General features: G+C 52.7%; 1 protein-coding gene across 1 annotated transcript in view; it reads right to left on the minus strand.

Annotated features, from left to right (window-relative positions):
- LOC135568586 (NT-3 growth factor receptor-like) overlaps positions 1-21,812 on the minus strand; it is a gene marked incomplete at its 3' end in the record, with an annotated part of 71,060 nt that overhangs the window by 18,564 nt on the left and 30,684 nt on the right. Inside the window, exons 4-8 of the mRNA XM_065015390.1 lie at positions 21,317-21,462; positions 18,210-18,351; positions 16,034-16,143; positions 15,525-15,726; positions 14,449-14,463 (exon numbers count right to left, since the gene is read on the minus strand). Coding sequence (XP_064871462.1) covers positions 14,449-14,463; positions 15,525-15,726; positions 16,034-16,143; positions 18,210-18,351; positions 21,317-21,462 — 615 coding nt within the window. The remainder of the gene's footprint in view (positions 1-14,448; positions 14,464-15,524; positions 15,727-16,033; positions 16,144-18,209; positions 18,352-21,316; positions 21,463-21,812) is intronic.

The following is a 21,812-nucleotide window of genomic DNA, read 5'->3' on the forward strand; positions in this document are numbered from 1 at the left end:
TTTCCTTATCAGAAGATATTATACACTGGAGGTTATTTATATAAAAGAACAGAGGACATGAACAGGACAAGCTGGAGCAAAGTGAACACACACACAGACACACTCACACTCACACACACACACACACACACACACACACACACACACACACACCCACACCCACACCCACACACACACTCACACACTCACACACTCACACACACACACACACACTCACACACTCACACACACTCACACAGACTCACACACACACACACACACTCACACTCACACTCTCATACACACACACACACACTCACACACACACACAGACTCACACAACCATGAAATGGAGTCTCTGTCGGCTGCTGTCGGATACAATTTGAAGGATGAGAGGAGGCTGAAGATCAGAGAGGAATTGGGGGTGTCTTTGTCTGTGTGTGTCTGTGTGTGTCTGTGTGTCTGTGTGTGTCTATGTGTCTGTGTGTCTGTGTGTCTGTGTGTCTATGTGTCTGTGTGTCTGTGTGTCTATGTGTCTATGTGTCTGTGTGTCTGTGTGTGTCTGTGTCTGTGTGTGTCTGTGTCTGTGTGTCTGTGTGTCTGTGTGTCTGTGTGTGTCTGTGTGTGTCTATGTGTCTGTGTGTCTGTGTGTCTGTGTGTGTCTGTGTGTGTCTATGTGTCTGTGTGTCTGTGTGTGTCTGTGTGTTGAATTAGCAGTCCCTTTTCTCAGCCCGTAATAACTATAAGCAGCCTGTAACAACTATATGCAGATCCTTCCCTCCCTACAAACCTCCCTCCAACCCTCCTTCCTTCCAACCCCCTTCAACCCTCCTGCCCTCCCTCCAACCCCCCTTCAACCCTCCTTCCCTCCCTACAAACCTCCCTTCAACCCTCCTTCCCTCCCTTCAACTCTTCTTCCCTCCCTTCAACTCTTCTTCCCTCCCTTCAACTCTTCTTCCCTCCCTTCAACACTTCTTCCCTCCCTTCAACCTCCCTCCAACCCTCCTTCCCTCCCTTCAACCCTCCTTCCCTCCCTCCAATCCTCCCTTCAACCCTCCTTCCCTCCCTACAAACCTCCCTTCAACCCTCCTTCCCTCCAATCCTCCCTTCAACCCTCCTTCCCTCCCTACAAACCTCCCTTCAACCCTCCTTCCCTCCCTACAAACCTCCCTTCAACCCTCCTTCCCTCCAACCCTCCCTTCAACCCTCCCTCCCTCCCTACCTCCCTCCCTCCAACCCTCTCTTCATCCCTCCCTCCCTCCCTCCCATCCTCCGTCCCTCCCTCCCTTCAACCCTCCCTGCCTCCCTCCAACCCTCCCTTCATCCCTCCCTCCAACACTCCCTTCAAACCTCCTTCCCTCCCTTCAACATTCCTTCCCTCTCTTCATCCCTCCCTCCCTTCATCCCTCCCGCCCTTCAACCTTTCCTCCCTTCAAACCTCCCTCCCTCCCTTCATCCCCCTGCCCTCTCTCCCTTCATCCCTCCCTTCATCCCCCTCACTTCATCCCTCCCTTCCTCCCTCCCTTCATCCCCCTCACTTCATCCCTCCCTTCTTCCCTCCCTTCATCCCCCTCCTTTCATCCCTCCCTTCATCCCACCCACCCTCCCTTCAACCCTCCCGTCATCCCCCCCTCCCTTCACTCCTGCCTCCTGACTCCTTCTTCCTGACTGCTGCTTCCTGACTCCTGCTTCCTGACTCCTGACTCCTGCTTCCTGACTCCTGCTTCCTGACTCCTGACTCCTTCCTGACACCTGACTCCTGACTCCTGACTCCTGACTCCTGCTTCCTGCTTCCTGACTCCTGCTTCCTGACTCCTGCTTCCTGACTCCTGCTTCCTGACTCCTGACTCCTGACTCCTTCTTCCTGACTCCTGCTTCCTGACACCTGACTCCTGACTCCTTCTTCCTGACTCCTGCTTCCTGACTCCTGACTCCTGCTTCCTGACTCCTGCTTCCTGACTCCTGACTCCTTCTTCCTGACACCTGCTTCCTGACTCCTGCTTCCTGACTCCTGCTTCCTGACTCCTGACTCCTTCTTCCTGACTCCTGACTCCTTCTTCCTGACTCCTGCTTCCTGCTTCCTGACTCCTGCTTCCTGACTCCTGCTTCCTGACTCCTGCTTCCTGACTCCTGACTCCTTCTTCCTGACACCTGCTTCCTGACTCCTGCTTCCTGACTCCTGACTCCTGCTTCCTGACTCCTGCTTCCTGACTCCTTCTTCCTGACTCCTGACTCCTTCTTCCTGACTCCTGACTCCTTCTTCCTGACTCCTGCTTCCTGCTTCCTGCTTCCTGACTCCTGCTTCCTGATTCCTGCTTCCTGCTTCCTGCTTCCTGACTCCTGCTTCCTGACTCCTGACTCCTTCTTCCTGACTCCTGCTTCCTGCTTCCTGACTCCTGCTTCCTGCTTCCTGCTTCCTGCTTCCTGACTCCTGCTTCCTGAAACCTGCTTCCTGCTTCCTGACTCCTGCTTCCTGCTTCCTGCCTCCTGCTTTCTGAATCCTGCTTCCTGACTCCTGCTTCCTGACTCCTGCCTCCTGCTTTCTGACTCCTGCTTCCTGACTCCTGCTTCCTGACTCCTGACTCCTGACTCCTGCTTCCTGACTCCTGCTTCCTGACTCCATCTTCCTGACTCCTTCTTCCTGACTCCTGACTCGTGACTCCTTCTTCCTGACTCCTGACTCCTGCTTCCTGACTACTGACTCCTTCTTCCTGACACCTGCTTCCTGACTCCTGCTTCCTGACTCCTTCTTCCTGACTCCTGACTCCTGACTCCTTCTTCCTGACTCCTGACTCCTGACTCCTTCTTCCTGACTCCTGACTCCTGACTCCTTCTTCCTGACTCCTGACTCCTTCTTCCTGACTCCTGACTCCTGACTCCGGACTCCTGCTTCCTGACTCGTGCTTCCTGACTCCTGACTCCTGCTTCCTGACTCCTGACTCCTGACTCCTGCTTCCTGCTTCCTGACTCCTGACTCCTGACTCCTGCTTCCTGCCACCTGACTCCTGCCACCTGACTCCTGCTTCCTGACTCCTTCTTCCTGACTCCTGCCTCCTGACTCCTGCCTCCTGACTCCTGCCTCCTGACTCCTTCTTCCTGACTCCTGACTCCTGACTCCTTCTTCCTGACTCCTGACTCCTGACTCCTGCTTCCTGACTCCTGACTCCTTCTTCCTGACACCTGCTTCCTGACAACTGCTTCCTGACTCCTTCTTCCTGACTCCTGACTCCTGACTCCTTCTTCCTGACTCCTGACTCCTGACTCCTTCTTCCTGACTCCTGACTCCTGACTCCTTCTTCCTGACTCCTGACTCCTTCTTCCTGACTCCTGACTCCTTCTTCCTGACTCCTGACTCCTGACTCCTGCTTCCTGACTCGTGCTTCCTGACTCCTGACTCCTGCTTCCTGACTCCTGACTCCTGACTCCTGCTTCCTGCTTCCTGACTCCTGACTCCTGACTCCTGCTTCCTGCCACCTGACTCCTGCCACCTGACTCCTGACTCCTGCTTCCTGACTCCTTCTTCCTGACTCCTGCCTCCTGACTCCTGCCTCCTGACTCCTGCTTCCTGACTCCTGACTCCTGACTCCTGCTTCCTGACTCCTGACTCCTGATTCCTGACTCCTGACTCCTGACTCCTGACTCCTGCTTCCTGACTCCTGCTTCCTGACTCCTGCTTCCTGCTTCCTGACTCCTGCTTCCTGACTCCTGCTTCCTGACTCCTGCTTCCTGACTCCTGCTTCCTGACTCCTGACTCCTGCTTTCTGACTCCTGACTCCTGACTCCTGCTTCCTGACTCCTGACTCCTGCTTCCTGACTCCTGACTCCTGACTCCTGCTTCCTGACTCCTGCTTCCTGACTCCTGCTTCCTGACTCCTGACTCCTGACTCCTTCTTCCTGACTCCTGACTCCTGACTCCTTCTTCCTGACTCCTGACTCCTGACTCCTTCTTCCTGACTCCTGACTCCTTCTTCCTGACTCCTGACTCCTTCTTCCTGACTCCTGACTCCTGACTCCTGCTTCCTGACTCGTGCTTCCTGACTCCTGACTCCTGACTCCTGCTTCCTGACTCCTGCTTCCTGACTCCTGCTTCCTGACTCCTTCTTCCTGACTCCTGACTCCTGACTCCTGCTTCCTGACTCCTGCTTCCTGACTCCTGCCACCTGACTCCTGACTCCTGCTTCCTGACTCCTTCTTCCTGACTCCTGCTTCCTGACTCCTGCTTCCTGACTCCTGCTTCCTGACTCCTGACTCCTGACTCCTGCTTCCTGACTCCTGCTTCCTGACTCCTGCTTCCTGACTCCTGACTCCTGACTCCTGCCACCTGACTCCTGACTCCTGACTCCTGCTTCCTGACTCCTGACTCCTGTTTCCTGACTCCTGCTTCCTGACTCCTGACTTCCTGCTTCCTGACTCCTGCTTCCTGACTCCTGCTTCCTGACTCCTGCTTCCTGACTCCTGACTCCTGACTCCTGCTTCCTAACTCCTGCTTCCTGATTCGTGCTTCCTGACTCCTGACTCCAGACTCCTGCTTCCTGACTCCTGCTTCCTGACTCCTGACTCCTGCTTCCTGACTCCTGACTCCTGACTCCTGCTTCCTGACTCCTGCTTCCTGACTCCTGCCACCTGACTCCTGCCACCTGACTCCTGACTCCTGCTTCCTGACTCCTGCTTCCTGACTCCTGCTTCCTGACTCCTGACTCCTGACTCCTGCTTCCTGACTCCTGCTTCCTGACTCCTGCTTCCTGACTCCTGACTCCTGACTCCTGCTTCCTGCCACCTGACTCCTGCCACCTGACTCCTGACTCCTGACTCCTGACTCCTGACTCCTGTTTCCTGACTCCTGACTCCTGCTTCCTGACTCCTGACTTCCTGCTTCCTGACTCCTGCTTCCTGACTCCTGCTTCCTGACTCCTGACTCCTGACTCCTGCTTCCTAACTCCTTCTTCCTGACTCCTGACTCCTGACTCCTTCTTCCTGACTCCTGACTCCTGACTCCTTCTTCCTGACTCCTGACTCCTTCTTCCTGACTCCTGACTCCTTCTTCCTTCTTCCTGACTCCTGACTCCTGCTTCCTGACTCGTGCTTCCTGACTCCTGACTCCTGACTCCTGCTTCCTGATTCCTGCTTCCTGACTCCTGCTTCCTGACTCCTTCTTCCTGACTCCTGACTCCTGACTCCTGCTTCCTGACTCCTGCTTCCTGACTCCTGCCACCTGACTCCTGACTCCTGCTTCCTGACTCCTTCTTCCTGACTCCTGCTTCCTGACTCCTGCTTCCTGACTCCTGCTTCCTGACTCCTGACTCCTGACTCCTGCTTCCTGACTCCTGCTTCCTGACTCCTGACTCCTGACTCCTGCTTCCTGCCACCTGACTCCTGCCACCTGACTCCTGACTCCTGACTCCTGCTTCCTGACTCCTGACTCCTGTTTCCTGACTCCTGCTTCCTGACTCCTGACTTCCTGCTTCCTGACTCCTGCTTCCTGACTCCTGCTTCCTGACTCCTGCTTCCTAACTCCTGCTTCCTGACTCGTGCTTCCTGACTCCTGACTCCAGACTCCTGCTTCCTGCTTCCTGACTCCTGACTCCTGCTTCCTGACTCCTGACTCCTGACTCCTGCTTCCTGACTCCTGCTTCCTGACTCCTGCCACCTGACTCCTGCCACCTGACTCCTGCCACCTGACTCCTGACTCCTGCTTCCTGACTCCTGCTTCCTGACTCCTGCTTCCTGACTCCTGACTCCTGACTCCTGACTCCTGACTCCTGCTTCCTGACTCCTGCTTCCTGACTCCTGCTTCCTGACTCCTGACTCCTGACTCCTGCTTCCTGCCACCTGACTCCTGCCACCTGACTCCTGACTCCTGACTCCTGCTTCCTGACTCCTGACTCCTGTTTCCTGACTCCTGCTTCCTGACTCCTGACTTCCTGCTTCCTGACTCCTGCTTCCTGACTCCTGCTTCCTGACTCCTGACTCCTGACTCCTGCTTCCTAACTCCTGCTTCCTGACTCGTGCTTCCTGACTCCTGACTCCAGACTCCTGCTTCCTGACTCCTGCTTCCTGACTCCTGACTCCTGCTTCCTGACTCCTGACTCCTGACTCCTGCTTCCTGACTCCTGCTTCCTGACTCCTGCCACCTGACTCCTGCCACCTGACTCCTGCCACCTGACTCCTGACTCCTGCTTCCTGACTCCTGCTTCCTGACTCCTGCTTCCTGACTCCATCTTCCTGACTCCTTCTTCCTGACTCCTGACTCCTGACTCCTTCTTCCTGACTCCTGACTACTGACTCCTTCTTCCTGACTCCTGACTCTTGACTCCTTCTTCCTGACTCCTGACTCCTTCTTCCTGACTCCTGACTCCTGACTCCTTCTTCCTGACTCCTGACTCCTTCTTCCTGACTCCTGACTCCTGACTCCTGCTTCCTGACTCGTGCTTCCTGACTCCTGACTCCTGACTCCTGCTTCCTGACTCCTGCTTCCTGACTCCTGACTCCTGCTTCCTGACTCCTTCTTCCTGACTCCTGACTCCTGACTCCTTCTTCCTGACTCCTGACTCCTGACTCCTTCTTCCTGACTCCTGACTCCTTCTTCCTGACTCCTGACTCCTGACTCCTGCTTCCTGACTCGTGCTTCCTGACTCCTGACTCCTGACTCCTGCTTCCTGACTCCTGACTCCTGCTTCCTGACTCCTTCTTCCTGACTCCTGCTTCCTGACTCCTGCTTCCTGACTCCTGCCACCTGACTCCTGACTCCTGCTTCCTGACTCCTTCATCCTGACTCCTGCTTCCTGACTCCTGCTTCCTGACTCCTGACTCCTGACTCCTGCTTCCTGACTCCCGACTCCTGCTTCCTGACTCCTTCTTCCTGACTCCTGCTTCCTGACTCCTGCTTCCTGACTCCTGCTTCCTGACTCCTTCTTCCTGACTCCTGCTTCCTGACTCCTGCTTCCTGACTCCTGACTCATTCTTCCTGACTCCTGACTCCTGCTTCCTGACTCCTTCTTCCTGACTCCTGCTTCCTGACTCCTGACTCCTGCTTCCTGACTCCTGACTCCTGCTTCCTGACTCCTGCTTCCTGACTCCTGCTTCCTGACTCCTGACTCCTGACTCCTGCTTCCTGACTCCTGCTTCCTGACTCCTGCTTCCTGACTCCTGACTCCTGACTCCTGACTCCTGCTTCCTGACTCCTGACTCCTGCTTCCTGACTCCTGCTTCCTGACTCCTGCTTCCTGACTCCTGCTTCCTGACTCCTGTCTCCTGACTCCTGCTTCCTGACTCCTGCTTCCTGACTCCTGCTTCCTGACTCCTGACTCCTGACTCCTGCTTTCTTACTCCTGCTTCCTGACTCCTGCTTTCTGACTCCTGACTCCTGACTCCTGACTCCTGACTCCTGACTCCTGCTTCCTGACTCCTGACTCCTGCTTCCTGACTCCGTCTTCCTGACTCCTGCTTCCTGACTCCTGCTTCCTGACTCCTGACTCCTGCTTTCTGACTCCTGCTTCCTGACTCCTGACTCCTGACTCCTGACTCCTGCTTCCTGACTCCTGCTTCCTGACTCCTTCTTCCTGACTCCTTCTTCCTGACTCCTGACTCCTGCTTCCTGACTCCTGCTTCCTGACTCCTTCTTCCTGACTCCTGCTTCCTGACTCCTGCTTCCTGACTCCTTCTTCCTGACTCCTGACTCCTGCTTCCTGACTCCTGACTCCTTCTTCCTGACTCCTTCTTCCTGACTCCTGACTCCTGACTCCTTCTTCCTGACTCCTGACTCCTGCTTCCTGACTCCTTCTTCCTGACTCCTTCTTCCTGACTCCTGACTCCTGCTTCCTGACTTCTGCTTCCTGACTCCTGCTTCCTGACTCCTGACTCCTGACTCCTGCTTCCTGCCACCTGACTCCTGCCACCTGACTCCTGACTCCTGCTTCCTGACTCCTTCTTCCTGACTCCTGCCTACTGACTCCTGCCTCCTGACTCCTGCTTCCTGACTCCTGACTCCTGACTCCTGCTTCCTGACTCCTGACTCCTGACTCCTGATTCCTGACTCCTGACTCCTGACTCCTGACTCCTGCTTCCTGACTCCTGCTTCCTGACTCCTGCTTCCTGACTCCTGCTTCCTGACTCCTGACTCCTGCTTTCTGACTCCTGACTCCTGACTCCTGCTTCCTGACTCCTGACTCCTGACTCCTGCTTCCTGACTCCTGCTTCCTGACTCCTGCTTCCTGACTCCTGACTCCTGACTCCTGACTCCTGACTCCTTCTTCCTGACTCCTGACTCCTGACTCCTGACTCCTGACTCCTGCTTCCTGACTCCTGCTTCCTGACTCCTGCTTCCTGACTCCTGCTTCCTGACTCCTGCTTCCTGACTCCTGCTTCCTGACTCCTGTCTCCTGACTCCTGCTTCCTGACTCCTGCTTCCTGACTCCTGCTTCCTGACTCCTGACTCCTGACTCCTGCTTTCTTACTCCTGCTTCCTGACTCCTGCTTTCTGACTCCTGACTCCTGACTCCTGACTCCTGACTCCTGCTTCCTGACTCCTGACTCCTGCTTCCTGACTCCGTCTTCCTGACTCCTGCTTCCTGACTCCTGCTTCCTGACTCCTGACTCCTGCTTTCTGACTCCTGCTTCCTGACTCCTGACTCCTGACTCCTGACTCCTGCTTCCTGACTCCTGCTTCCTGACTCCTTCTTCCTGACTCCTTCTTCCTGACTCCTGACTCCTGCTTCCTGACTCCTGCTTCCTGACTCCTTCTTCCTGACTCCTGCTTCCTGACTCCTGCTTCCTGACTCCTTCTTCCTGACTCCTGACTCCTGCTTCCTGACTCCTGACTCCTTCTTCCTGACTCCTTCTTCCTGACTCCTGACTCCTGACTCCTTCTTCCTGACTCCTGACTCCTGCTTCCTGACTCCTTCTTCCTGACTCCTTCTTCCTGACTCCTGACTCCTGCTTCCTGACTTCTGCTTCCTGACTCCTGCTTCCTGACTCCTGACTCCTGACTCCTGCTTCCTGCCACCTGACTCCTGCCACCTGACTCCTGACTCCTGCTTCCTGACTCCTTCTTCCTGACTCCTGCCTCCTGACTCCTGCCTCCTGACTCCTGCTTCCTGACTCCTGACTCCTGACTCCTGCTTCCTGACTCCTGACTCCTGACTCCTGATTCCTGACTCCTGACTCCTGACTCCTGACTCCTGCTTCCTGACTCCTGCTTCCTGACTCCTGCTTCCTGACTCCTGCTTCCTGACTCCTGCTTCCTGACTCCTGCTTCCTGACTCCTGCTTCCTGACTCCTGACTCCTGCTTTCTGACTCCTGACTCCTGACTCCTGCTTCCTGACTCCTGACTCCTGACTCCTGCTTCCTGACTCCTGCTTCCTGACTCCTGCTTCCTGACTCCTGACTCCTGACTCCTGACTCCTGACTCCTTCTTCCTGACTCCTGACTCCTGACTCCTGACTCCTGACTCCTTCTTCCTGACTCCTGACTCCTGACTCCTGCTTCCTGACTCGTGCTTCCTGACTCCTGCTTCCTGACTCCTGCTTCCTGACTCCTGCTTCCTGACTCCTGCTTCCTGACTCCTTCTTCCTGACTCCTGACTCCTGACTCCTGCTTCCTGACTCCTGCTTCCTGACTCCTGCCACCTGACTCCTGACTCCTGCTTCCTGACTCCTTCTTCCTGACTCCTGCTTCCTGACTCCTGCTTCCTGACTCCTGCTTCCTGACTCCTGACTCCTGACTCCTGCTTCCTGACTCCTGCTTCCTGACTCTTGCTTCCTGACTCCTGACTCCTGCTTCCTGACTCCTGACTCCTGTTTCCTGACTCCTGCTTCCTGACTCCTGACTTCCTGCTTCCTGACTCCTGCTTCCTGACTCCTGCTTCCTGACTCCTGCTTCCTGACTCCTGACTCCTGACTCCTGCTTCCTAACTCCTGCTTCCTGACTCGTGCTTCCTGACTCCTGACTCCAGACTCCTGCTTCCTGACTCCTGCTTCCTGACTCCTGACTCCTGCTTCCTGACTCCTGACTCCTGACTCCTGCTTCCTGACTCCTGCTTCCTGACTCCTGCCACCTGACTCCTGCCACCTGACTCCTGCCACCTGACTCCTGACTCCTGCTTCCTGACTCCTTCTTCCTGACTCCTGCTTCCTGACTCCTGCCACCTGACTCCTGCCACCTGACTCCTGACTCCTGCTTCCTGACTCCTTCTTCCTGACTCCTGCTTCCTGACTCCTGCCACCTGACTCCTGCTTCCTGACTCCTGACTCCTGACTCCTGCTTCCTGACTCCTGACTCCTGCTTCCTGACTCCTGCTTCCTGACTCCTGCTTCCTGACTCCTGCTTCCTGACTCCTGCTTCCTGACTCCATCTTCCTGACTCCTGACTCCTGACTCCTGACTACTGACTCCTGACTCTTGACTCCTTCTTCCTGACTCCTGACTCCTTCTTCCTGACTCCTGACTCCTGACTCCTTCTTCCTGACTCCTGACTCCTTCTTCCTGACTCCTGACTCCTGACTCCTGCTTCCTGACTCGTGCTTCCTGACTCCTGACTCCTGACTCCTGCTTCCTGACTCCTGCTTCCTGACTCCTGACTCCTGACTCCTGCTTCCTGACTCCTTCTTCCTGACTCCTGACTCCTGACTCCTTCTTCCTGACTCCTGACTCCTGACTCCTTCTTCCTGACTCCTGACTCCTTCTTCCTGACTCCTGACTCCTGACTCCTGACTCCTGCTTCCTGACTCGTGCTTCCTGACTCCTGACTCCTGACTCCTGCTTCCTGACTCCTGACTCCTGCTTCCTGACTCCTTCTTCCTGACTCCTGCTTCCTGACTCCTGCTTCCTGACTCCTGCCACCTGACTCCTGACTCCTGACTCCTGACTCCTGCTTCCTGACTCCTTCTTCCTGACTCCTGCTTCCTGACTCCTGACTCCTGACTCCTGCTTCCTGACTCCTGACTCCTGCTTCCTGACTCCTTCTTCCTGACTCCTGCTTCCTGACTCCTGCTTCCTGACTCCTGCTTCCTGACTCCTGCTTCCTGACTCCTGCTTCCTGACTCCTGACTCATTCTTCCTGACTCCTGACTCCTGCTTCCTGACTCCTTCTTCCTGACTCCTGCTTCCCTGACTCCTGACTCCTGCTTCCTGACTCCTGACTCCTGCTTCCTGACTCCTGCTTCCTGACTCCTGCTTCCTGACTCCTGACTCCTGACTCCTGCTTCCTGACTCCTGCTTCCTGACTCCTGCTTCCTGACTCCTGCTTCCTGACTCCTGACTCCTGACTCCTGACTCCTGCTTCCTGACTCCTGCTTCCTGACTCCTGACTCCTGACTCCTGACTCCTGCTTCCTGACTCCTGCTTCCTGACTCCTGCTTCCTGACTCCTGTCTCCTGACTCCTGCTTCCTGCTTCCTGACTCCTGCTTCCTGACTCCTGACTCCTGACTCCTGACTCCTGCTTCCTGACTCCTGCTTTCTGACTCCTGCTTCCTGACTCCTGACTCCTGACTCCTGATTCCTGACTCCTGACTCCTGCTTCCTGACTCCTTCTTCCTGACTCCTGCTTCCTGACTCCTGCTTCCTGACTCCTGACTCCTGACTCCTGACTCCTGCTTCCTGACTCCTGCTTTCTGACTCCTGCTTCCTGACTCCTGCTTTCTGACTCCTGACTCCTGACTCCTGACTCCTGATTCCTGACTCCTGACTCCTGCTTCCTGACTCCTGCTTCCTGACTCCTGCCACCTGACTCCTGACTCCTGCTTCCTGACTCCTTCTTCCTGACTCCTGCTTCCTGACTCCTGCTTCCTGACTCCTGCTTCCTGACTCCTGACTCCTGACTCCTGCTTCCTGACTCCTGCTTCCTGACTCTTGCTTCCTGACTCCTGACTCCTGCTTCCTGACTCCTGACTCCTGTTTCCTGACTCCTGCTTCCTGACTCCTGACTTCCTGCTTCCTGACTCCTGCTTCCTGACTCCTGCTTCCTGACTCCTGCTTCCTGACTCCTGACTCCTGACTCCTGCTTCCTAACTCCTGCTTCCTGACTCGTGCTTCCTGACTCCTGACTCCAGACTCCTGCTTCCTGACTCCTGCTTCCTGACTCCTGACTCCTGCTTCCTGACTCCTGACTCCTGACTCCTGCTTCCTGACTCCTGCTTCCTGACTCCTGCCACCTGACTCCTGCCACCTGACTCCTGCCACCTGACTCCTGACTCCTGCTTCCTGACTCCTTCTTCCTGACTCCTGCTTCCTGACTCCTGCCACCTGACTCCTGCCACCTGACTCCTGACTCCTGCTTCCTGACTCCTTCTTCCTGACTCCTGCTTCCTGACTCCTGCCACCTGACTCCTGCTTCCTGACTCCTGACTCCTGACTCCTGCTTCCTGACTCCTGACTCCTGCTTCCTGACTCCTGCTTCCTGACTCCTGCTTCCTGACTCCTGCTTCCTGACTCCTGCTTCCTGACTCCATCTTCCTGACTCCCTGACTCCTGACTCCTGACTACTGACTCCTGACTCTTGACTCCTTCTTCCTGACTCCTGACTCCTTCTTCCTGACTCCTGACTCCTGACTCCTTCTTCCTGACTCCTGACTCCTTCTTCCTGACTCCTGACTCCTGACTCCTGCTTCCTGACTCGTGCTTCCTGACTCCTGACTCCTGACTCCTGCTTCCTGACTCCTGCTTCCTGACTCCTGACTCCTGACTCCTGCTTCCTGACTCCTTCTTCCTGACTCCTGACTCCTGACTCCTTCTTCCTGACTCCTGACTCCTGACTCCTTCTTCCTGACTCCTGACTCCTTCTTCCTGACTCCTGACTCCTGACTCCTGACTCCTGCTTCCTGACTCGTGCTTCCTGACTCCTGACTCCTGACTCCTGCTTCCTGACTCCTGACTCCTGCTTCCTGACTCCTTCTTCCTGACTCCTGCTTCCTGACTCCTGCTTCCTGACTCCTGCCACCTGACTCCTGACTCCTGACTCCTGACTCCTGCTTCCTGACTCCTTCTTCCTGACTCCTGCTTCCTGACTCCTGACTCCTGACTCCTGCTTCCTGACTCCTGACTCCTGCTTCCTGACTCCTTCTTCCTGACTCCTGCTTCCTGACTCCTGCTTCCTGACTCCTGCTTCCTGACTCCTGCTTCCTGACTCCTGCTTCCTGACTCCTGACTCATTCTTCCTGACTCCTGACTCCTGCTTCCTGACTCCTTCTTCCTGACTCCTGCTTCCTGACTCCTGACTCCTGCTTCCTGACTCCTGACTCCTGCTTCCTGACTCCTGCTTCCTGACTCCTGCTTCCTGACTCCTGACTCCTGACTCCTGACTCCTGCTTCCTGACTCCTGCTTCCTGACTCCTGCTTCCTGACTCCTGACTCCTGACTCCTGACTCCTGCTTCCTGACTCCTGCTTCCTGACTCCTGACTCCTGACTCCTGACTCCTGCTTCCTGACTCCTGCTTCCTGACTCCTGTCTCCTGACTCCTGCTTCCTGCTTCCTGACTCCTGCTTCCTGACTCCTGACTCCTGACTCCTGACTCCTGCTTCCTGACTCCTGCTTTCTGACTCCTGCTTCCTGACTCCTGCTTTCTGACTCCTGACTCCTGACTCCTGACTCCTGATTCCTGACTCCTGACTCCTGCTTCCTGACTCCTTCTTCCTGACTCCTGCTTCCTGACTCCTGCTTCCTGACTCCTGACTCCTGCTTTCTGACTCCTGCTTCCTGACTCCTGACTCCTGACTCCTGCTTCCTGACTCCTGCTTCCTGACTCCTTCTTCCTGACTCCTTCTTCCTGACTCCTGACTCCTGCTTCCTGACTCCTGCTTCCTGACTCCTTCTTCCTGACTCCTGCTTCCTGACTCCTGCTTCCTGACTCCTTCTTCCTGACTCCTGACTCCTGCTTCCTGACTCCTGACTCCTTCTTCCTGACTCCTTCTTCCTGACTCCTGACTCCTGACTCCTTCTTCCTGACTCCTGACTCCTGCTTCCTGACTCCTGACTCCTTCTTCCTGACTCCTGACTCCTGACTCCTTCTTCCTGACTCCTGACTCCTGCTTCCTGACTCCTTCTTCCTGACTCCTTCTTCCTGACTCCTGACTCCTGCTTCCTGACTCCTGCTTCCTGACTCCTGCTTCCTGACTCCTGCTTCCTGACTCCTGACTCATTCTTCCCGACTCCTGACTCCTGACTCCTGCTTCCTGACTCCTGACTCCTGACTCCTGACTCCTGACTCCTGCTTCCTGACTCCTGCTTCCTGACTCCTGCTTCCTGACTCCTGCTTCCTGACTCCTGCTTCCTGACTCCTGACTCCTGCTTCCTGACTCCTGCTTCCTGACTCCTGCTTCCTGACTCCTGCTTCCTGACTCCTGACTCCTGACTCCTGCTTCCTGACTCCAGCTTCCTGACTCCCCGCGTCTCCAATACAAGCTGTCTCAAAACAGAGCAGCAGAACTAACATTCACAACATAATAATAGAATAACACTAGTAAGTCAAAACATTGACCGTAGTCCACACTTTCTGAAAAATAGATTAAAAAGTGGTCATATGAAATGAATGAATGAGTGACAAGAGGGATATTCTGCTAATATTCATCATGTTAATACGCCACCAATTCTCAGGGGTCAGACTGTCTTCTACCACTAGAGAAGCTCTGAGTGATGTGAATAATCCCAATGGGGTCAGACTGTCTTCTACCACTAGAGAAGCTCTGAGTGATGTGAATAATCCCAATGGAGTCAGACTGTCTTCTACCACTAGAGAAGCTTTTGAGTGATGTGAATCATCCCAATGGGGTCAGACTGTCTTCTACCACTAGAGAAGCTCTGAGTGATGTGAATCATCCCAATGGGGTCAGACTGTCTTCTACCACTAGAGAAGCTCTGAGTGATGTGAATCATCCCAATGGGGTCAGACTGTCTTCTACCACTAGATAAGCTCTGAGTGATGTAAATAATCCCAATGGGGTCAGACTGTCTTCTACCACTAGAGAAGCTCTGAGTGATGTAAATCATCCCAATGGGGTCAGACTGTCTTCTACCACTAGAGAGGCTCTGAGTGATGTAAATAATCCCAATGGGGTCAGACTGTCTTCTACCACTAGAGAAGCTCTGAGTGATGTGAATCATCCCAATGGGGTCAGGCTGTCTTCTACCACTAGAGAATCTCTGAGTGATGTAAATAATCCCAATGGGGTCAGACTGTCTTCTACCACTAGAGAAGCTCTGAGTGATGTAAATCATCCCAATGGGGTCAGACTGTCTTCTACCACTAGAGAAGCTCTGAGTGATGTAAATAATCCCAATGGGGTCAGACTGTCTTCTACCACTAGAGAATCTCTGAGTGATGTAAATCATCCCAATGGGGTCAGACTGTCTTCTACCACTAGAGAGGCTCTGAGTGATGTAAATAATCCCAATGGGGTCAGACTGTCTTCTACCACTAGAGAAGCTCTGAGTGATGTGAATCATCCCAATGAGCTTTTTTGGCTAAATCTGCTGCAATGCATCATTTCTCACTGTTCTGAGACCAATAGCTTTTGTTGTATGATGTGTCCCTGTCTAAGAAAATGTTGTGGTTACCGTCAGGGTCAGGTTCAAAGGGCGGAGCCGTGAGGAAGTGTCCGTAGACCGTCTTGGTGACGGTCCCCAGCGAGTTGGAGGCCTGCAGCGTGTAGTTTCCGTTATCGTAGTGTGTTGGGTTGAGAAAAGTCAGACATCCCTCCAGATAGTCCCGGTAGAAATCCATCTCTGTCCTGATGTACTCACTCTGCAGGATCTCTCTCTGTGTACAAATCATGATTAGAATACGGTTTCATTTTTTTTGTCCTTTTCAAAAGACCCAGACTCTTGACATCAGTGGTTCTGAATCCTGATTCTGGGGAACCCCAAGGGGTGGCTGTTTTGGGTTTTCCCCCAGCATTAGTCACATGATTGATATAACTAACTCAGCATCAAGCCGTTGATTGTTTCAGTTAGCTGTGTAGTTCTGGGGTAAAGACTAAAACCTGCACCTCTTGTGGTCTCTAACACCAGAATATGTACATGCTGCTTTACATATTAGAAATGAATAAAAAGGAATAAAATCACACCTGTTTGTGGTACCATCGCAGCGTCGGGTAGGGATAGCCTCTCACTGTGAACTCTATGCAGGTGTCATGGCGCCGCTCAGGCTCGGCCAGTTTCAGGATGACTGGTGGAACTGGAAGGGGAGCAGAGGAAACTGTGAAGGTTTTGACACAGCATGGCTCGGCCAGTTTCAGGATGACTGGTGGAACTGGAAGGGGAGCAGAGGAAACTGTGAAGGTTTTGACACAGCATGGCTCGGCCAGTTTCAGGATGACTGGTGGAACTGGAAGGGGAGCAGAGGAAACTGTTGAAGGTTTTGACACAGCATGGCTCGGCCAGTTTCAGGATGACTGGTGGAACTGGAAGGGGAGCAGAGGAAACTGTGAAGGTTTTGACACACAATGGTGTCTTCTAACTTTAATTAATGGTTGGCCAATTCCACAAGCTAGATTTCACAATGTAAAACATTAATGATTTAAACACTGGGATGATTAAACACTGATATGATTAAACCACTTAATAAAGACTAGTAGGTAGTTAGCTGGCTAGAGGACAGCGAGCCGTGGCTAATAAAGACTAGTAGCTAGTTAGCTGGCTAGAGGACAGCGAGCCGTGGCTAATAAAGACTAGTAGCTAGTTAGCTGGCTAGAGGACAGCTAGCCATGGCTAATAAAGACTATTAGCTAGTTAGCTGGCTAGAGGACAGCTAGCCATGGCTAATAAAGACTAGTAGGTAGTTAGCTGGCTAGAGGACAGCGAGCCGTGGCTAATAAAGACTAGTAGGCAGTTAGCTGGCTAGAGGACAGCGAGCCGTGGCTAATAAAGACTAGTAGCTTGTTAGCTGGCTAGAGGACAGCTAGCCGTGGCTAATAAAGACTAGTAGGTAGTTAGCTGGCTAGAGGACAGCGAGCCGTGGCTAATAAAGACTAGTAGGCAGTTAGCTGGCTAGAGGACAGCGAGCCGTGGCTAATAAAGACTAGTAGCTTGTTAGCTGGCTAGAGGACAGCTAGCCGTGGCTAATAAAGACTAGTAGCTAGTTAGCTGGCTAGAGGACAGCTAGCCGTGGCTAATAAAGACTAGTAGCTAGTTAGCTGGCTAGAGGACAGCGAGCCGTGGCTAATAAAGACTAGTAGCTAGTTAGCTGGCTAGCTCCTGATGGAAGTTCCAGTTATAAGGAATAGAAATAGCAGATCCGTACCACATTAGGTGAGGCGGGTTGCAGGAAAATATATTCAGTTCGTAGACAGAAAGTGAGATTAAGATGCATACCGGCTATTTACACGGGATAAGACAAAGACAGATACACACATTCTACTGCACCGCCATCTTGGATCCCAGGTGGGATAACCACATCACATGACTATCACATCATTATCACATGAAAGCTAGGGGGACAACCACATATCACATGATAGCTAGGTGGACAACCACATATCACATGATAGCTAGGTGGACAACCACATATCACATGATAGCTAGGTGGACAACCACATATCACATGATAGCTAGGTGGACAACCACATATCACATGATAGCTAGGTGGACAACCACATATCACATGATAGCTAGGGGGACAACCACATATCACATGATAGCTAGGTGGACAACCACATATCACAGTCACATGATAGCTAGGTGGACAACCACATATCACATGATAGCTAGGGGGACAACCACATATCACATGATAGCTAGGTGGACAACCACATATCACATATAGTTTCTAGATAGTTTTGTGCTCTATGTGTGTGTGTGTGTGTGTGTGTGTGTGGCATAAGTAGTGCACTATAAAGGGAATATGGAGTCATTGGGTCCTGGTCATAAGTAGTGCACTATAAGGGGAATATGGAGCCATTGGGACTGGTCATAAGTAGTGCACTATATAGGGAATATGGAGCCATTGGGATGAATACCATACTGTATATAACCTCCAATGGTTATCATTCCCAACAAGTTCTCTGCTATGCTGTTCACAGGCACATATATACACACACCAGTGGATTGAAACATACACTGTACAGTTGGGAATGATAACCATTGGACGGACGGACGGACGGACGGACGGACGGACGCACGCACGCACGCACGCACGCACGCGCACGCACGCACGCACGCACGCACGCACGCACGCACGCACGCACGCACGCACGCACACGCACGCACGCACACACACACACACACACACGGATTGAAACCTACACTGTACAGCCAGCTGGATGGAAGCGTTGGTCATTCCCACTAGGTTCTCTGCTATGCAGGTGAGCAGGAAGCCGTTGTCGTCTCGACTTACGTTGACTAGCGTCAGGTTAATAGAATGGATGTTGGGCCAGTAGACATTAGACTAGAGAGACACAGAGGAGAGAACAAGGCATTAGACTACCATACACATTAGTCTCTCTACCTCTCTGTCTCTCTACCTCTCTGTCTCTCTACCTCTGTCTCTCTACCTCTCTGTCTCTCTACCTCTCTGTCTCTCTACCTCTCGGTCTCTCTACCTCTCGATCTCTCTACCTCTCGGTCTCTCTGTCTCTCGGTCTCTCTACCTCTCGGTCTCTCTACCTCTCGGTCTCTCTACCTCTCGATCTCTCTACCTCTCGATCTCTCTACCTCTCGATCTCTCTACCTCTCGGTCTCTCTACCTCTCGATCTCTCTACCTTTCTGTCTCACTACCTCTCTGTCTCACTACCTCTCTGTCTCTCTACCTCTCTGTCTCTCTACCTCTCTGTCTCTACCTCTCTGTCCCTCTACAACTCTCTACCTCTCTGTCTCTCTACCTCTCTGTCTCTCTACCTCTCTGTCTCTCTACCTCTCTGTCTCTCTACCTCTCTGTCTCTACCTCTCTGCCCCTCTACCTCTCTAACTCTCTACCTCTAACTCTCTACCTCCCTACCTCTCGGTCTCTCTACCTCTCTGTCTCTCTACCTCTCTGTCTCTGTCTCTCTGTCTCTCTGTCTCTCTGTTTCTCTGTCTCTATACCTCTCTGTCTCTATACCTCTCTACCTCTCTACCTCTCTATACCTCTCTACCTCTCTATACATCTCTACCTCTGAATGCTCGGCTATGAAAACCCAACTGACATTTACTCCTGAGGTGCTGGAGTTGTTGCAGCCTCTATAATGACTATTTGACCCTCCTGGTCATCTATAAACATCTTGAAGAACGATCTGGTCTTATTGGCCATGTACTCTTATAATCTCCAACCCGGGACAGCTAGAAGAGGACTGGCCACCCCTCAGACCCTGGTTCCTCTCTAGGTTTCTAATCTCCACCTGGCACAGCCAGAAGAGGACTGGCCACCCCTCAGACCCTGGTTTCTGTATAAACACGTTGTGGCATATGCTGATGTAAAGATGAATACAAATGCAATTGATTGACTGAGGAGAGGAAAGGAGAAGAGCGGAGAACACAACATTAGACTACAGTAAATGTTAGACTGGAGACCTAGAGGAGATGAATAGGGTTGGTGGACATTAGACTACAGTACACGTTAGACTGGAGACCTAGAGGAATAGGGTTGGTGGACATTAGACTACAGTACACGTTAGACTGGAGACCTAGAGGAGATGAATAGGGTTGGTGGACATTAGACTACAGTACACGTTAGACTGGAGAACTAGAGGAGATGAATAGGGTTGGTGGACATTAGACTACAGTACACGTTAGACTGGAGACCTAGAGGAGATGAATAGGGTTGGTGGACATTAGACTACAGTACACGTTAGACTGGAGACCTAGAGGAATAGGGTTGGTGGACATTAGACTACAGTACACGTTAGACTGGAGACCTAGAGGAATAGGGTTGGTGGACATTAGACTACAGTACACGTTAGACTGGAGAACTAGAGGAGATGAATAGGGTTGGTGGACATTAGACTACAGTACACGTTAGACTGGAGACCTAGAGGAGATGAATAGGGTTGGTGGACATTAGACTACAGTACACGTTAGACTGGAGAACTAGAGGAGATGAATAGGGTTGGTGGACATTAGACTACAGTACACGTTAGTCTGGAGAACTAGAGGAGATGAATAGGGTTGGTGGACATTAGACTACAGTACACATTAGACTGGAGACCTAGAGGAGATGAATAGGGTTGGTGGACATTAGACTACAGTACACGTTAGACTGGAGACCTAGAGGAATAGGGTTGGTGGACATTAGACTACAGTACACGTTAGACTGGAGACCTAGAGGAGATGAATAGGGTTGGTGGACATTAGACTACAGTACACGTTAGACTGGAGACCTAGAGGAATAGGGTTGGTGGACATTAGACTACAGTACACGTTAGACTGGAGAACTAGAGGAGATGAATAGGGTTGGTGGACATTAGACTACAGTACACGTTAGACTGGAGAACTAGAGGAGATGAATAGGGTTGGTGGACATTAGACTACAGTACACGTTAGACTGGAGACCTAGAGGAGATGAATAGGGTTGGTGGACATTAGACTACAGTACACGTTAGACTGGAGACCTAGAGGAATAGGGTTGGTGGACATTAGACTACAGTACACGTTAGACTGGAGAACTAGAGGAGATGAATAGGGTTGGTGGACATTAGACTACAGTACACGTTAGACTGGAGAACTAGAGGAGATGAATAGGGTTGGTGGACATTAGACTACAATACACGTTAGACTGGTTACATGTGTGCATCCATCCAGGTGTGTGTATGTCTCACCAGGTATGTGTATGTCTCACCAGGTGTGTGTATGTCTCACCATGTGTCTGTATGTCTCACCAGGTGTCTGTATGTCTCACCAGGTGTGTGTATGTCTCACCAGGTGTGTGTATGTCTCACCAGGTGTGTGTATGCCTCACCAGTTGTGTGTATGTCTCACCAGGTCTGTGTATGTCTCACCAGGTGTGTGTATGTCTCACCACGTGTCTGTATGTCTCACCAGGTGTCTGTATGCCTCACCAGGTGTGTGTATGTCTCACCAGGTGTGTGTATGTCTCACCAGGTGTCTGTATGTCTCACCAGGTGTCTGTGTGCCTCAACAGTTGTGTGTATGTCTCACCAGGTGTGTGTATGTCTCACCAGGTGTCTGTATGCCTCAACAGTTGTGTGTATGTCTCACCAGGTGTGTGTATGTCTCACCAGGTGTGTGTATGTCTCACCAGGTGTGTGTATGTCTCACCAGGTGTCTGTATGTCTCACCAGGTGTCTGTATGTCTCACCAGGTGTCTGTATGCCTCACCAGGTGTGTGTATGTCTCACCAGGTGTGTGTATGTCTCACCAGGTGTGTGTATGTCTCACCAGGTGTGTGTATGCCTCACCAGGTGTGTGTATGTCTCACCAGGTGTGTGTTGATGGAGTGTAGTCCAGCGACGGTCCAGTCGACTTCGGGGAGGGGAGCTCCTGACCCATTACAGCTGACCGTTACATTATCACCCTCTATCATCATCAGGCTACTGTTGTGGCTTACACTGATCTCTGGTACGTCTGGAGGAGGAGGAGACAGAGAGAGAGAGAGGAGAGAAAGACAAGAGAGAGAGACAGAGTGAGAGAGAGAGACAGAGAGAGAGAGGAAAGACAGAGAGAGAGGAGAGAAAGACAAGAGAGAGAGACAGAGTGAGAGAGAGAGACAGAGACAGAGAGAGACAGAGAGAGAGACAGAGAGAGAGAGAGGAGAGAAAGACAAGAGAGAGAGAGAGAGAGAGAGAGAGAGAGAGAGACAGAGACAGAGAGATAGAGAGAGAGAGACAGAGAGAGAGGGGGGGAGAGAGAGAGGAGAGAAAGACAAGAGAGAGAGACAGAGTGAGACAGAGAGAGAGAGAGAGAGAAAGACAAGA

Source organism: Oncorhynchus nerka, unplaced genomic scaffold (genome assembly GCF_034236695.1).
Source record: "Oncorhynchus nerka isolate Pitt River unplaced genomic scaffold, Oner_Uvic_2.0 unplaced_scaffold_1464, whole genome shotgun sequence".
Classification (NCBI taxonomy): Eukaryota; Metazoa; Chordata; class Actinopteri; order Salmoniformes; family Salmonidae; genus Oncorhynchus; species Oncorhynchus nerka.